Genomic DNA, 17935 nt, shown 5'->3' on the forward strand with positions numbered 1-17935 from the left:
TGATTATTCTCATGATATTTGTTTTTATAATTTTTTTCTGCTCTTCTAAATTATACCAAATGTTAGTTATTTATTTACAACTTTGAGTTTTGGAGTGTTGATCGGACAGGATAATCATTGTGAATGTGTCACTTTGAGCTCTGGGAAACTGGCACCAACAATCTAACAACAATCAACAATCAACAATCTAACTTTTCTCATTTTTCTGCATTGGGTTCTGCTTTTAATACTTTGAACACATTATCTTGATTATACTTATACTTTAGGAACATAATGAATGCAAGAATTTAATTTGTGATTTTTATTTAATTATTTTATTTATTTATTTTTTGTGTTGTTTTATTTTTTTGACTGGTGCCCCAGGAACAAGTGGCTGTTTTATCATTACAATGAACCCTGTACTCTAATACATTTCTGGCCAAAAATGTGTGAGAAAGCAAATATGTTGATTTAAAGTCTGTAAGTTAGAGAAGTAGTTTGTCACCCCTAAATTAGTATGCCACAATGCATTATGCAGGCATTACAAGCTCAAGATGCTTGAAAAAGTAACCTCTGCAAACAAGTGCTTCTTCTAACTTTATTATAGACACGAGGCTACAGTACAGCCCTCGCGCGCTAAATGTTGGCTCGTATCTGCAACACCTTAAAAGGTGTGATATCCACAAGATGTTCAACTAGTTTTCTCATATGACCACTGGCTCAAAGTACGATCACACCGACATTACAATCTGTTTCACCGTGTTGTCTTCTATTATCGCTCCTCAGTAGGTATAGACCTATCGCCAGGAAGCAGACGTGCCGTATCAGCTGATTTGAGAAAAATAAATCATACAGCTCATCACTGAATTACATTCGCTGCGCTGCTACAATATTGGCTTCCTCCTGCCATGTGTGAAAGTGATGACAGAGGGGGGGGGGGGGCTGAAGGAGAGAGGTGTGCGGTGGGTGTGGGGGGGACTATCATGAGCCACATTATGTAAATAAGGTGCAGGGGCATGTGCCAGTTAAACCGCAGTGCCGTGCGAAGTGAGACGAGGCAGAGGCTTTGGACGGCAGAAGCCGGGGCCGTCGGTAGATGGCGGTAACCCAAGAAACCTGATCCACCGGGTTCTCGGGCACTCTGTCTCAGTTTGCAGCACTCGCACTGAAGGCAGAGGAGCTTGAACACTTTGAAGGACATAAAAAAAAGGAAAAGGCAAGAAAAAAAAAGAAAACACACTGGAGAGCTCACGGCGGGTCCCCCTCGAGTTTAGCGCGCAGCCCTCCCGAGCAGGAGACGGAACGCTTTGCCACAGAGAAAAACGGCAAGACTAAAAACACCATGGAAGACAAATCTAATTCGTTCTCCAGCAGCAAGGAGGAGAAGGCTGATGGGAATAATGTTTTTCAGAGGCAAGACTCGATACAGAAAAATAACACGGGGAGCCAGAACATGAAGGACCACGGCAACTCAGTGGGCTTCAAGGGGGAGCGGGAAGAGGCCATGGTCGGTTTTGATGATCTGGAGGGGGCGGCCAGGCAACATGGTTTTATGCAGAGGCAATTTGGGGCCATGATGCAGCCCGGAGTCAATAAGTTCTCCTTGCGTATGTTCGGCAGTCAGAAAGCCGTGGAGAAAGAGCAAGAGAGGGTTCAAACGGCCGGATACTGGATCATTCACCCGTATAGCGATTTTAGGTAAGGGCTGGAAAAGACACCTGCTCACGCACCTCACCCCCACACCCGCCTCCCCTCCCCTCCCTTCCCTTTTTATCCACCCCTCCCGTCACCCTGGGGTCTGCAAGCTATACACTTTCACACATAACGCTCTGTCATCGGCACACGCACAAGCTGCCCCGAAGCGCATACGCTAATCTACCTCTGTATTTAGGCAATCAGGCTTCCGCCGGCGCAAGGCTTCACTGACAAAATGTGCTCAGCCAGTGTGTGTGTGTGTGTGTGTGTGTGTGTGTGTGTGTGCGCGTGTGTGTGTGTGTTTCATTGCGGCATTTTTTAATGCAACACATAAGGGACGCATTAAGGCTCTCAAAGGTGCATCGGAGAAATGTCCTTGGAAAAAGGATGGTGAATGTCATGATTTGAAAACACTCGCGCGCGCACACACACACACACACACACACACACACACACATTCACTCACTCATATACACAAGCGTCCCTTTTCAGACAGTTCCACAATAACAGCACAGTGTCAGGTCCTCATTGCGACACATCCCCGTGCAGGGGCGACAATACCTGGACACAACGTGACAATGCCATTGCACCAGCACGGTTGTAAACATTTCATTGTAGGCGGCGATATAAGACGACGGGCCTGTGTGCGAAAAAACGCACAGAATACGGTCAAATTGCGCAGGCGAATGAAGGAAAAACACCCGTGTTTTGATGTGATCGTAGCGGCTGCGGACGCTTGACAGCACTAATGAATGAGTGATGTGTTTTTGAAGCTGCAGCGAATGTGATGGAATGTGAATGAGCTGCAGAAGCATCATTGTCATATGCTTCCTTCACTTGACTGTTCCCTAAACGCCACACTGGACATGACTACTGGTTTTGATTTTGCCTTTGGCTTGTCATTTTTCCCACTGCCTGTATCATCACGTAAACACTGTAGCAAACCATCCCCAGTCTGTTTGAGTTGAAACAAACTGCTTCCCATTTGTTTTACAGTTCTAGCACATTGCGTTCAAATGGTAAACAAATGAGATCAAGTACAGCCAGGGCACCACAAGCTGCGTGTTTACAGCTCACTACTTGACCAATTAAGCATCTCATCTGGCCCAGTCTCTGCACCACTGTCCCTTGGCACAGCTTGATGGTGACAATCATGCCGGTTTTCCACTGAAGGTACATGTAACGTGCCAGGGCACGTTAGAGCTGTCCGTGGTCCTGAACTCAGAGCAGGCCTGAGTATGCAGCACTGTGTGTGTCTCTGCTGCTCCCGCCGCTGAATCAGAGCTGCTGGGAGTCTGCACACTGAATTAAAACCAAGAAGTGGTGCACTGAAAGTTCCACTGCACTTCCACTGGCCTGCATGACTGTGTAGCTTTGCCTCGCTTTTATTTATTTATATACGCAAATACTGTAACGCAACTATCCCCACAGCTCTCAACTGCACTTGGCATATAGAGCAATCAAACAGGAGAAAAGATTACTAGAATGTCCTGCCCTCACCTGTGCAAAGACGCAGGCACATGCCCATATGCACACACAGATGTACGATGATGGTGGGCAAGAACGGATTAGTAGCACGACACAACAGTCAATGAGCTTAACAGTCTCTGAAAACAATTATGTAAGGAGATTGACCCCCCCCCAAGCCTCCCTCTTTAAAATGGCCAAAGCGCAGGTCGTGAACAATTCAGTGATATGCACACATTTTTTGTTAGCAGTTAGTAAGTAGTCTAGTAATTCATTGGTTGTCCAGAGGGGATGGGCTATATTTGTTATGTACTGTAGGTTGAGCATTGTTGTAAGTGGGGAAGAATTTATAGGAAAAGTGCAAGAAAATAAGTCTCCATAATGGGAAACAATGGATCATGTCATCACAATACATGTGCAGCGTGAATGCAGCATATTCTAAAAAAGACAAGATAAGAGAGAAGAAAAAAGACAAATTGGACCATCAGTGGGGATTTTGTGATTTCATCTGTGCTGAAGGAGATTGGCCCTTTTATTCCTACTATTAGAAGATGTTCGTCTAACTCGTCCCCACCCTGAGGTTTCTTCCTCATGACATTTTCCAAAGGGCGGTTTTTCATACCAAGCCATTGTCCTCCAGCTGATTTAAAGACACAACCCGTCTGTGGCAATGAGACTGGCTTGTAAGTTGTACAGCGCCTTGAGCTTATGATGCTTCAAGCTACCTATCATGCTGATGCCTAAACAAAGGAGATGCAAGCGTGCCCTTGCTTTGGCTGCTTCTCTTTTACTGCAGCTTTAAAGCTAATACAGTGGTATGAAAAAGTTTGGGCACCCCTGATCATTTTCAGGATTTTCCTTTATAAATCATTGGTTGTTCGGATCAGCAATTTCAGTTAAATATATCATATAGCAGACAAACACAGTGATATTTCAGAAGTGAAATGAAGTTTATAGGATTAACAGAAAGTGTGCAATAATTACTTAAACAACATTAGGCAGGTGCATAAATTTGGGCACCACAACAGAAAAATGACATCAATATTTCGTAGATCCTCCTTTTGCAGAAATAACAGCCTCTAAACGCTTCCTATAGCTTCCAATGAGGGTCTGGAGTGTGGTTGAAGGTATTTTTGACCATTCTTCTTTACAAAAAATCTCCAGTTCAGTCAGGTTTGATGGCTTCCGAGCATGGACAGCCCGCTTTAAATCACACCACAGATTTTCAATAATGTTCAGGTCTGGGGGCTGAGATGGCCATTCCAGAACGTTGTAGTTGTTCCTCTGCATGAATGCCTTTGTAGAGTTTGAGCAGTGTTTGGGGTCGTTGTCTTGTTGAAGTATCCAGCCCCGGCGCAACTTCAACTTTGTCACTGATTCTTGAACATTGTTGGCAAGAATCTGCTGATACTGACTGGAATCCATGCGACCATCAACTTTTACAAGATTGCCAGTACCTGCACTGGCCACACAGCCCCACAGCATGATGGAACCACCACCAAATTTTACTGTGGGTAGCAAGTGTTTGTCTTGGAATGCTGTGTTCTTCTTCCGCCATGCATACCGCCCCTTGTTATGTCCAAATAACTCAATTTCACATTCATCAGTCCACAGCACCTTATTCCAAAAGGAAGCTGGCTTGTCCAAATGTGCTTTAGCATACCTCAAGCGACTCTGTTTGTGGCATGTGCGTAGAAAAGGCTTCCGCCGCATTACTCTCCCATACAGCATCTCCTTGTGCAAAGTGCGCTGAATAGTTGAACGATGCACAGTGACACCATCTGCAGCAAGATCATGTTGTAGGTCTTTGGAGCTGGTCTGTGGGTTGAGTTTGACCGTTCTCACCATTCCTCGCCTCTGCTTATCAGAGATTTTTCTTGGCCTGCCACTCCGGGCCTTAACTAGGACTGTGCCTGTGGTCTTCCATTTCCTCACTATGTTCCTCACAGTGGAAACTGACAGCTTAAATCTCTGAGCCAGCTTTTTGTATCCTTTCCCTAAACCATGATGTTGGACAATCTTTGTTTTCAGGTCATTTGAGAGTTGTTTTGAGGCTCTCATGTTGCCACTCCTCAGAGAAGATGCAAAAGGGAGAACAACTTGCTACTGGCCACCTGAAATACCCTTTCTCATGATCGGATTCACCTGTGTATGTAGGTCAAGGGTCAATGAGCTTACCAAACAAACTTTGTGTTCCAATAATTAGTGCTAAAGGTACTCAAATCAATAAAACAACAAGGGTGCCCAAATTTATGCACCTGCCTAATGTTGTTTAAGTAATTGTTGCACACTTTCTGTTAATCCTATAAACTTCATTTCACTTCTGAAATATCACTGTGTTTGTCTGCTATATGATATATTTAACTGAAATTGCTGATCCGAACAACCAATGATTTATAAAGGAAAATCCTGAAAATGATCAGGGGTGCCCAAACTTTTTCATACCACTGTATGCTTCTCTACTGTAGGGCTTAATTTAACTCTACATATTATTATTTTCTCTTGTTGGGTTTTTGCTAGCAACACTAGCAACCTTTCATGTTCATGTAATTAAACATTTACCATTACCGATTTGTATGCTGCAGCAGAACCAAAAAGAGAAAACAACACTGTATGGTCTTTTAATGAAAAGTCTTACGTAAGTACAGCCCATGAATGACACCACTATTCACACGGGCTTTATATCGCTTTGAGGGAGTGTTTGAAACTCAATATCCAACATATTCTTTGTACACAGTGGCTGCTTAAAGATTAATGGCAGGTTAGTAATATTCATTATTCATAGATTTTTAGAGAGGCCTCATGCACGGCCTCACACACCCCTGGTTATGCTAAGGAGAGGCCTTTGTGGTAGTCTAAAAGACTCTCAGTGATGTTTTCTTTAGGAGTCTGTCATAAAGAGCGCGTCCGCTTGACCAAGACAAATGAGTGTGTTTTAGCCATTACGAAGTTATGAAGTTGATCATAGTTAAAATGCCACATTGCTCTTCTTTCTCACCATCATTTAAACGTGTCATTCAGCCTTCAATGTATTGAGTGTAAAATCAATGTCTTTCCAGGCAACTTCACCAGGTCATTGAACGTAACATGTTTTTATTCATTCATACATTCCTCAATTTGAGGATTCAGTTGGTCAGAGGGTCAACTTTAATAATGCCAATTTCACAGTCCCTTTACAAGGAAATGCTTCTATATAAAGTTTTAAGGATGAAGTAAAGTCTGCTTTGCAGCTGATGCAAACAGAGAAGGAGGTGAAACAGAATGACGTTACCTCCCTTTATTTGATCTGTGTGCATCAGTTCAGTATGTGACCTCTTGCACATGCGGTGTACTCGTTACATTGCAGATTGGATAGCGCCGGCCTGTGCTGAGTAAGATTGTGTGGGGTTCCCTCTGTTGCTTGGCAGGAGAGGTCTGGCATTGATTATGATGGAGCGCTTGTTGTAGGGAGGAAACCTACAAGAAGAAATGAGCCGGCTTGATTCGGGCCAGGATGATGACTCCTCTGCCTCGGCTGGAGATGGTTCTTTGATCAACAGTGGAGGTGGTAGCTACTTCACAGATCATCGGTGCTTTTTGGATTCGTGGATTGGGGTGGGGGGGTTCTGCAGCAGCTCCCAGCTCCTGTTTTTGGTGGGTCCAAGGGCCTGGCTGACTAAGTACACTGATGGAGTAGGAGCTGCAGTTACGGCTGGGTGTATTGCTGTCAGCTACTGGTTTAACTGGGACTGGGTTCATTCTCTGAGTGGGGGCACTGAAGCAAAAGCTTAAGACGATGATGCAGCAAGAGCCGAGCGCTGCTGTTGGAGATGACTGCATTGGCACACTTCGTGACTGGCTCTTTGAGATGAAAAGCGGGCAACTGCCTTAAAATGAGTTAGTACTCAAACATTTGAAATGCTCTGTACATTTTTTTTAGAGATTTTCTCTAATATTTAACTTTGCAAACAACTTCTTTCAAATGCAGCATGTCTTGTGGTCCGCTATTTTATCGTTTCCAGTTCTAGAAGTGAAACGTAATGTTTTATTCATTAGATAAGTGGGTGTCTTCGAGGTCGTGTACAGTATAAATACCTCCCACCCAAGTCATGAGAGAAACAGAAATATGTGGGCACTCTTTTCGCTTTTTATTATGGTAATATGAGCAGGAAACAACTGTGATTTATCACTTAAAACTTCTGGAGTATTTCAGGTTCAGAACTTTGACTTTGAGTTGATTTTTCTATTTTTCTCTTAATTCTAATATGACTCTCTTTTTAAACCAAAGATTATTTAAACTATCTCAACTAAATCCTGCCTTCGACAAATTAATAAGACCCCTAAAAATATGTTTTATCTTTGTTCTTGTTCTTCTCAGACATGAAGAGTTCTTTGCAGTGATCTTGTTAAGAAGCAGTTGAAATGAATGAATCATAGCATATTTGTTCTCCTCAGCCTCTAATTAAACATTTAAATGTGACGACTGAAGGGGCATCATCATCATCATCCTCGTCCTCATAAGGTGAAGTCAAATCCTACAGTTTCAGCCCTTATTGTTGCTGAAGCATGTTGTATTGTGTCATGTTCTGTGCTTTGATGCCCCATTCAAAGTGTTAAGTCAAGGCTCTCTATATGAAGAGTCTATTCCATAGGGCCCCGTTAAATGCCCGCTGGTGTAAAAATACCTACGGTGGATATTATGAACCACCAAGATGAATGCTGTTTAGTCGAAGTGAAGACAATTATCCGACACATGATCTATGGATATTTATAAAGCCAAGGCCCCATCTTAATTCATTCAAACAGATCCATTACCGAGTGGCTGGTGTGCCAGCCAGCCAGACAGGCAGCCTGCCAACCAGTCAGCCAGTCCATTTTCATCTTCAGCCACCGCGATGGACGATCAGCAAGGCTGAGCAGAGGCAGTCAGGCAGTCAGGCAGCAGGCATGGCGTCAGCTAAGAGTTTTTAGCACAAGATAGGATTCCTGAAAGCATCTATTTTCATTCATGGTTGCTTGGCCTTTATCGAGGCCCAGGACACTTTGTGAAAAGAGCAGGGTGCTGATGAATCACTTCTGGCTCTGTTCTTCACAAGACAGAGGGCAGGGACATTAACACAGCCAGGAAGGATGTGAAGGTCTCTTTCTAACAGGGCCCTGAATAAATACAGTAAGTGCTAGCAGAACATTTTGTGATATCTTTGAGTCATAGTTGGGGTCCTGACTTGCAAAAGACTGAGACGAGAGAACGTAATCATAGCATACAAGAACCCAAGACCCTCTACACATTCATAGACCTCAGTGAGAGGAATTAACTGCTGATTATTGTTAGTTATTCAGACACAGTGTCAGCAAATGCGGTCAAATGTTGGACAGATCTTCATGGTCCCCAGACGATTAATCCTGCTGACTTTGAATCCTCTTGTATGTTTTCGCCCATTATATTTACATTTGTGGTCGTGAATGAAATGTCTCGATAACTATTGTATGGATGATCGTGGAATTTGGTTCACCTGAGGATGAATTGACTTTGCACTTACTGATCCACTGAGTTTTCATTGAGTGTTATCATCAGTTTAAATATTTTTATTTGTCCATTAATTTGGTTTATGACCAAATGCTTGCTCAACTAATGACATAACCATCAGCCTTAGCTGTTCTTTGTGTTCAGGGCTAATTAGCAAACGTTATATTATATTATTATATTACATATTTCAAAGCACAGTATTAGTGCTGTTTTCCAGAGTTGCTGCTTATTCTTTTTTTTTCTTTTAATTTTTTACTCTAATGCTTTCTAGCCTCACACTTAACAGCTATGTATGGAAACATGCATTAACTTCCTAAAACACAGTCGTTACATTATTGATTCATGTGTGTCGTTCTGCAGGTTCTACTGGGACTTGATAATGCTCATCATGATGATGGGGAATCTAATCATCATTCCTGTGGGAATAACCTTCTTCTCAGAGCAGACTACCACCACCTGGCTGGTCTTCAATGTGGCCTCAGACACCATCTTCCTGGTGGACCTGGTCATGAACTTCAGGACGGGGATCGTCAACGAGGAGAGCTCCGAGATCATCCTCGACCCCAAGGTCATCAAGATGAATTACCTAAAGAGCTGGTTCGTGGTGGACTTCCTCTCCTCCATTCCAGTGGATTATATCTTTTTAATAGTAGAGAAAGGCTTTGACTCGGAGGTATATAAAACAGCTCGAGCTCTGCGAATCGTCCGCTTCACCAAGATCCTCAGTCTTCTGCGTCTGTTGAGACTGTCCCGACTCATCAGATACATACATCAGTGGGAGGAGGTATGTACGTGTTTGTCTGTGTATATCACTGAGCAGTAAGACAAGCAAAAGAAAAGGGGTCTTTAAAAGACAGCAGAATAAGAGAGTTATGGTTGTTTGTGTTTCTGTGCTGTCTGGTCGTTCACTGCATGGATACTTTTCCCAGCCACACAGCAACAACCTTGAAAGGTTAATGCACAGATATAGTTGTGCATGTGTAAGACTAATAGGTGCTGTCAATCACCATTGGTCAGAAGGCTGATCTGTGGATAACAAGTGTTAACGTCAGTTTCAGCCCATTGATGGGTGAAATTAATTCAGAATCAGAAATCAAAGGTAATTGCCTCTTTTTTTATTCAGAAAAAACCCAAGACATTTTCTTTGTTTTTCACTGTATAGTGGATACATTTGGATCCAGTGCTAAATATACATTAGTCAATTAGCCTGTAGTACCAAGACAGTATAACACTATCTGCACAAAGGTAATGCATACCAGACTCTAAACAACCTCCATTCTCAATGTATCGTTGGTGTGGCTGTTTTAGACGCCTCTAGTGGATTTAGTGTGTAATCACTGGCAAGGTTTAAAGCTCACTGGTTATAACTGAGAGTACTGCATTATTACCCTCCATCGAGTCCTTGCATTTCCTGACTCAGAGTATTTCACAAAGCGCTAGTCTTCTCCTTGTCCCGGTAACGGTTTCATTACACACTCACTGATCGAAAGATTGTGCTATCATGTCTGAACCACTCCAGGAGACGGATACTGTTTAGACATCACGGCCAAAGCAGTGACGTTAAGTTTGATTTGAAATGCAGGGTAGATAAAATGTAAATGGTTGACCATAACAGGGCCTCTCTTTCTCTCTCTCTGTCTGTCACCTCGTCCTTATCGTCCTTGCCCCACGGTTTCCCGTCTGTCCCTTTTTGTCTGACTCTCCTGTTATTATCGCTGCTGTTATCCGTGCTGTTTGTTACACCGGTTGAAGCAGATCATGTTGCTGTCAGGGCTCAACTGGATCTCCTGTTCTTTAAAGTGCACATACTGCGTTGTTCAATAAGACATCAGTAACAAAGGAAGGAAGAGGAAAAATAGATCATTTAATGCAGAAAGATGCATCTGACAAACTAAATGTTATGAACCTGTAAATATTAGCTAAAAATGACAGTTATAGTCATAAACATCAGCCCAGAACTTAAGTATAAATGGCAAAATTGTGCAGCGTGTCCAATTCCCAGCCCTGCTATGGATCAGTGAACATTTATGGAGCAGGAAAAGATCATCTTTGTGCTTGAGTACCAATGAGGCAGCAGACTTTTATAGTGTTTATGGTTGCTTCTATTTTTCTGTCAGTGTGTGTTTTAAACTGTTGCCCTTACTGCATAACGTGGCATTTGGAAAACAAAAGCATTTTTCATGGTTCAGAAAAGCATGATTCGAGCTTTCCTAAATGTGAAGTTTACTGTGGGATACACGCACACTGACAACACACACCATATTCTGAAAAGTGAGCACCATATGGACTGCAGTTGCTCGGCGTTAGTGTCTTATTATGCACACTGTGTAGGAAGTTGATTATGCATTTCAGATAGGACAGCGCTGTGTCTTATAATGCTGCTCAGTTTGCTGTATGCAGTGGGAGGATGAGATGGTATGGGCCAGGTTAGGAACACAAATAGACGGTGCCGCAAGGTTAATGAAAATCTGCAGTGAGCATGCAGGGAGGCAGTGCAGTGCAGTATAGGGATGTGTCATAATGCTTGGATACAAGAGCCCTGCGCTTCCAGTTCATCTTTCTCTCACGCTAAGTCATTTCTCTTTGTCTTTCTGCTTATCAAACTCTGCCATTTTTTTCCTCCCTGGTCCTCCCCTTCTCTCCCCCGTCGTATGCTGCTCTCGCTCCCTCATGGCATGTCATGCCCCTTCAGCACTGTCTTTCTCTAAAACGTTGTGTCTGACCTATGTATGCTTTGAAACAACATAGTCATTTATTTGGGGGAAACCACATTGAGAGACGCACGGAAAAATAAAGCAACAGTGAATCAGACACGTCCACAGGAGACGTGAGAGGAAAGAAAAGGCACTCGGTGGAAAAATTCCAAACTGTCGTAACATGTTAGGTGTAGGACGCGGGATTAGTGCTTTAATGGAGATACAAATGTAGACTTCTGCCATCATAATGAGTTCCAGGCAGTGAACCATCATTACATCAGCCTTGGGATGGACTCAGTTAGTTATTCAGACAGTGAGTTTTGACAATAAATCATCTCCTAGCATGCATGTCCGTCATTCCTTCATCTGTTGTGTGCTCCCTGCCTCCATCTTCACTTTGTCACCATCTCTTCCCTCCATCTGCGAAGTAAAGAGGGCCCGTTATTTAATCAGCGCAGGCTGGACAGTCAGAACTGGGCTAAGTCAGATTTGTTGTTTTGCCAACGTTCTCTTTTACAGCTATTCCTCTAGATTTTTCAGAGATCTTAATGCCAGCACCTGTTAAAGGTCTGGAGCAGGCAGAAGCTGCAGCTCAACAGGCCTCGCGAGCTTCATTTTTACCTCTCAGGAACAGAATTTAATGGCATTGTGTGATAGACAGTGGAAATATAAATGATGTGAAAAATGAATGCCTTTTATTTCACCTCTCAATTCTCTCAGTACAGTAAATCCAGCAGTGCTGGGAAGTAGCAGCTGGGTATTGTGGTTTAACTAAAACAGCTGAGTGGCTACAGTATTAGTGCCCACAAAGGAACGGATGCATCTTATTTAAGCAAGTCACTCGATTGTCACTCATTAGAGAGGAGTAGTGGTTGACTCCATCTGGCTGTGCCAATTAACCACGGAAAATAACGATGGCGAATAAAGAAAATATAAATCTGATGCAATAGTTTGAAGAAGCATCAACACTACATCCTTTACATCAGCAGGAAGGTGCTATTTGCACAGTCGACACAGTCGGTGCTACTAGATGATACTGTTTGTATCCGTAAGCATGATTCTCCGTGTTTGTTCAATCATTTATTCATCGGTTTGCTAACGGATAATTATTGCAATGTGCAGGGCTTAGGGAAATTGCGGTGTACAGTGTGAAGGTCATGCAGAGCAGTAAATACGCTGTGCACTCAAACAAACCACAATTTAAACAATCATTGACCAAATGGAGGCTGACACACTGTTTACACTTTCTGGATGGAAGTCAGTGGTTTATTTATCGTTATATTCGTTATGTAAACACTTTAGTTAAATATTCTAAGTTACAGCAGCATGTTTTCACTGTATAGTATATGCAGATTAAGTCAAAGACATGGATAAGCTGCACCCTACCCTTAGCTTACGCAAAGTGTTTAAGGCGTTTTGTATGTGCACCAGAAAGGTGCACATACAAAATTATCGTCAGCCCCTTTGTCAGCCCCAGCATGCAGCTGTTAGCAAAAATAAAGTTTGAACACACCTTGTACCATCTGTACTTAACACCAAACAGCAGACAAACAACACAAAGCATGTGAACGCGCATGTAGCAATTACAGAAGCAGTCAAAGCAGTTTATTTTTCCCTCAAGAGTTGGTGGAGAACAAAGCAGAGCTACAAGTAGACCGAATACTGGACCAATATTCACCAGGTGGCAGAAATCATAACTTTAAATGAATGATAATAATCCGCCGTCATGTAGTGGATGTACATTTAAATTCAGGCATCTGTTTGCAAACATGTTCAACATTTAATCTTTGTAAGTTGATTATGTTATTGTTGAATTTTCAACTTGCTCTGCTGCCCCCATGTGGACAAAAAAAATCGTTAAATATTTCCTTATTCAAGTTGCCTCCCCTAGTCATAGTTTCCTACCATTCACTTATGGTGATGGGAATCATATTTAATAGTTGAGTATTTAATAATTCAATAAAATAATGAGAACAGGTTTTTTTGCCCTTTTATCTTTAATTTCACAAGCATTTTGAGATCTTTGAAGGACATTTTTGCCCTCTGCTCCCGTTCTAACCCTGCTTCTCTTATGTTTTCCTTATTATTTCATATCCTCTCAGATACAGAGCTAATTATCCCAATGACCTAACAGTCATGACAGACACTTTTTTCCTCCAAGTTCTGCTGTTACTAATGTCGGAGAGAGTTTCATACTTTATGTTACCAGGAATCGACTTAGATACCAACCATCCAGTGCTGATTTTGGTTAATTGTTTTTAACTGAAATAGAAAAGCACACACACACACACACTATAGAGAGACAGTTTTCAAACTGCTGCAGAGAATTCCCACAGCTCCCAGTGCCACATCTGGCTCATTGGAGCCACCAGGCCTCCTGCCAGATCCCAGCTCTTGCACAATGGCTCAGGTTGGGCTTGTGGCAACATACCAGCCCCCAGGGGTGGCTGTACCCTTTCTGAGGCCCCAGGCAGAATTTGTCTTTCAGTAACAAATCAGTAAACCTGATATTTGTCGCTTTGCATTTAGTTTACTGTTAATTTGTGTCCCACTGTGAGTGATGGTTCATGGTTGATTGTATATATGAGGCAGCTAAAATGGTATGTATAGGTATAAATATATAAGGTGGCAAAATACATACTTCAATCAAAATTATTTAAGTATCTTCTCTGCAGTAGAGGTGCCATAACTGCCTCATAAGACATCTCTAGTTAAACAGATATTGTTGTGAAGCATCATTTTACAGGGGCCTCTGTCAATCAGATGCACACCCTGATGTGGGGTGGGGCCTCCAACGAATCAGTTACACCATACAGACAAAAGTATTGGGACTTTAATGACATCAGATTCTAAACACATAGATAGCTTTGTAGCTGTAACAGCTTCCTGCTTGTACACTGGGACAAGGTCATGCTGGAATAGAAAAGAGCATTCCCCAAACTATTCCCGCTAAGATGGAAGCATAGCGTTGTCCCAAATGTCTTGGTAGTTAGAAGCATTTCCCTTCACTGGAAGTAAGGGGTCAAACTCAACCTCTGAAAAACAGCCCCATAAAGAGGTGTGTCTGGATACTTTTGTGTATGCCGATTTATTTTATGATCTCTCACATGCAATGAAGCCTTTACTCATGTGAAAACTGCCTGCCTGCCACTTTGTCAGCGTCAGAATCACAAAGCTGTCATGCAAAAGTACAAGCACAACCTGTCTCTGTGAACAGACTGAGTCACTTCTCAAGATCAGATTGTTCTATTAATTCACCGCTGATAACAGTTGCCTGCTAAAGAAACTGGTTAATCTGTCCTTTAAGCTGCCTATTTAGCAAGAGTAGGTAGTATCAACTGCAGCCAACAGCAGAGCATGATGCAAGTGATCTTGTTTAATTATAGCGTCTGTAGGGATACCTCGTCCTAAGCAAAGGTGCGTGCTTGATTCGCAAGCTCATTTGGTAAATTGATCTTAAAGTGGGGAAAATGTGAGCCAGCTGACCCGGGTATCTAGTTCACTGTGTGGGAGAGGAGACTGTGACTACACTGGCTAAATTTGTTCTCTGCTGAAATAACCCATACTATTGTGTGACAGTCTGACAGCAGACCTTTTTAACTCTGGACACGGTGTCAACAGACTGTCAGTGGAGGTGTGAATGTTTGTCTGCACCTTTTTACAGCGTCTTATGGTTCTTTGCTGAAATAAAGCCAGGGCAGGTCTTCAGAGCTGTTTCTTGATATACATTGTTATAAATATAGCTTTTCTTTGTCTGTTGAATGTACTTTTTAAAATTAGATGCATTCATGTAAAGAACAGGAATTTGAAGTAAGGTTATAAGACAAGGGACAAGTTGAAAGTGATGATTTTTCCCCCCCTCTGTGTGTCTTTTGAGAAACACCCATTTTATTCTCCAAGAGTCTAAATTGGTCTTTGAGTTGCTTTTTTTCTCTTCAACCAACAGTCAAAAACTCTAAGATTAACAGTTTAGAATGATCTCAAACAGCAAATTGTCACATTAGACAAACTGGAAACAATACATTTGTCTTATTTGCTTGATCATCTATAACTGATTAATATGTAGTAAGTTACCTTCCTGCCAATTAACATAATGAGATGACGGAAGACAAAGACATCATAAGATGAATAAAGGAGATCATGATGAAGACGTGTGTACGGTAATTTGCCACCTCAGCAACAGACAGTGTGGTGTCAAAGGAGATTAGTCGGCTTTGGTTTATAGAGTCCTGTGGACTTGATTCACCTGCCTCTGAATAGGCCATGCCAAGTCCTTGGTGCCTTGAGGCCTCCGCCCCAGTCTCATGCAGGGACACAGGTGCATAATCACACACACACCACACACAGACACACACACACACACACACAGATGGTGTGCTGAATCACGAAGTGCTGAATCATGTGTTAGGTTGAAAGGGAGATCAAGAGAGACAGAATGACAGATGGAAATAGAGAGAATGAGAAGAAACAAAGAAAGGAAGGCAGCGTGTGTGTGTTACACTTTATCTTTGTGTGTATCAGCAGCGATTCCAGTACTGTGTTCCCATAATTGATTTTCTATTGTGTTGACCCTACTCTCGTCTGTAATTACAGCTTGTAAATTAAGTAAGGACAAAGGTTTTTAAATGTGACCCACTGTGTTTTTTTTTATGCTGGTTTGCATTTCACTACATGCACTCTGCTCTTTGAAAGCAGCACTTACATGCAATTCATCACAGTGACTGCAGCTCTTAAACAAAGGATAAAGAAAGTATACAACACATTCTTCACATGGAACAGCAAATGACATTTATGGGAGGATAATTAAAAGGATCCTGGCCTCATTACCATGTGCTCTCAAATGGCATTTAGTTGTAGGACAGACATTCAGTAGTGAGGAGCAGGAAAACCGGCTGCAGGACTCGAGTCTGAGAAAGAGCTGTGTTGGAGCAGAGCCGCTGGCTGATGACTGTATACAACTGTTTCCTATTACGTGATGTGATTTGATCTGATCTGATGTGTGAGGTTGAGGATTGTTGTGGGAATGTGTCATAGCCACGTGTTTGTGTGTGTGTGGATCTGGATATTCCTATACCTTGTAGCCTCAGGGTAGCATATGGCAGCTTGGTAGCACAACCAACCTTTTCAATTCCTAAACAACATTGTTTTCACTGTCATATATCGGTTCTCACAGAATATCACAAATATATAAATATAGATTAAGGTATAAAATCAAAGCTGACAACCAACTTTTGGGCAAATCACTCGCACACAAATGAATCAGATAAACGTCTGAGTTTGATTTAATGTCCCTTAAAGAGAAATAGCACAGAGTTGTTGGAATTTTACAGTAACTCTGTGAGATGAGGCTGCAGGGAAAGTTGTACAACCCAGGACATTATTTCAGCTTTAGAACAGGTGTTAGCCCAGTTTCTGCTGCTGCACAAATCACATGCTGCACAGCTGGTTGTTTATATTTGATGTCCCAAGAAAAGTCTGGTTTCCATTCAGTGTACGCTGGGGACACTGAGGCACTAATTTTCTGTGCCTGTAGGTGCACATGTCATTTACCAAACATAGGATGTGATCTGAGGTGCGGCTCATGTGTCATGAGTGATGTTTTCCTTTTTTTATGTATATGGATTAAAGAAGGAGATATGGTAAATTGAGCTTTGCAGACAGAGTGAAGGTTAATAAATGCTGGTTACTGTGCAGGTGTGAGTGGATTTCATCCATCTTAAAAGAGAATGGACAAATGTTGCAGCTACGATAAACTCGCAGTCCAATGCACTGAACAATGGCAGTTTGATTTTTAGTGCATTTAGACGCCTTTTTATGGGACTCCAGGGAAACATCAATCATATCAGTACCACCTACACCCTCCAAGCAGCTCTGAGCTGTTGCTTTGTCTGGGTCACCTGTCTCTGCTTTGGTGCCTTGTCGCCAAATATATTCAAAATATAAAGAAATTAAGCTGCCGTTCTGCTCAGATGCCACTGAGCAGTATCCATAATTGGACACACTGCATTTGTCACTACCAAGCACTCGGCTATGAAACAGTAAGCTCACTCTTCCCTCTTCCTCACTCTTACATTTTTCATCAGCGCTCAGGCTCCATAGTGATGTTTGTGCATGTTTTATCCTATTTGGTTGAGCAAACCTGAAAACAGCAGCACTTTTTATGGAAATAAAAAGCTAACAAACAACCACATTTTTATTCAGATTTGACTTTCTGACAGTATACTTTGTGAGTGCTCTTATATTACATCTAAATCAGGTTGTGCTCCACACTGGAATAGTATTTGAACAGGTAATAGCCATGAATATGTTTTGCTGTTGTCTGCAGGGCATTGCAGGAATCTGGTGGACATTGCCATGAACAGATTTGGGAATCCCACCCTGTGTTTTCTCAGTGCAGAGCATGACCGGGCAGGCTGTTGGAGGCAAAGCAGAACCTTTGTTGTTTTGTGCGTGGGAGTTGCAGCCTGGGGGGGGGACTAAAGAGCTCTGTCACGTGTCTTTATCTGTGACAATCTGCCTGCCACACATTTGACATGTGGGGGACCTTCCCATGTTTAAGAGGCACCCACACTGTCACCTGAGTGCTCACCAT

The 17935-nt window shown here is 42.4% G+C and overlaps 1 protein-coding gene across 1 annotated transcript in view; it reads left to right on the forward strand.

The window, feature by feature from the left end:
* The first annotated feature begins 1005 nt into the window (after positions 1-1005).
* Positions 1006-17935, forward strand: part of LOC124052011 (potassium/sodium hyperpolarization-activated cyclic nucleotide-gated channel 1) — a 61704-nt gene continuing 44774 nt past the window's right edge. The window contains exons 1-2 of the mRNA XM_046375861.1: positions 1006-1677; positions 9008-9431. Of these exons, the coding sequence (XP_046231817.1) occupies positions 1322-1677; positions 9008-9431 (780 nt within the window). The 5' untranslated portion in view covers positions 1006-1321. The remainder of the gene's footprint in view (positions 1678-9007; positions 9432-17935) is intronic.

The sequence above is a fragment of the Scatophagus argus genome, chromosome 20 (genome assembly GCF_020382885.2).
Source record: "Scatophagus argus isolate fScaArg1 chromosome 20, fScaArg1.pri, whole genome shotgun sequence".
Classification (NCBI taxonomy): domain Eukaryota; kingdom Metazoa; phylum Chordata; class Actinopteri; family Scatophagidae; genus Scatophagus; species Scatophagus argus.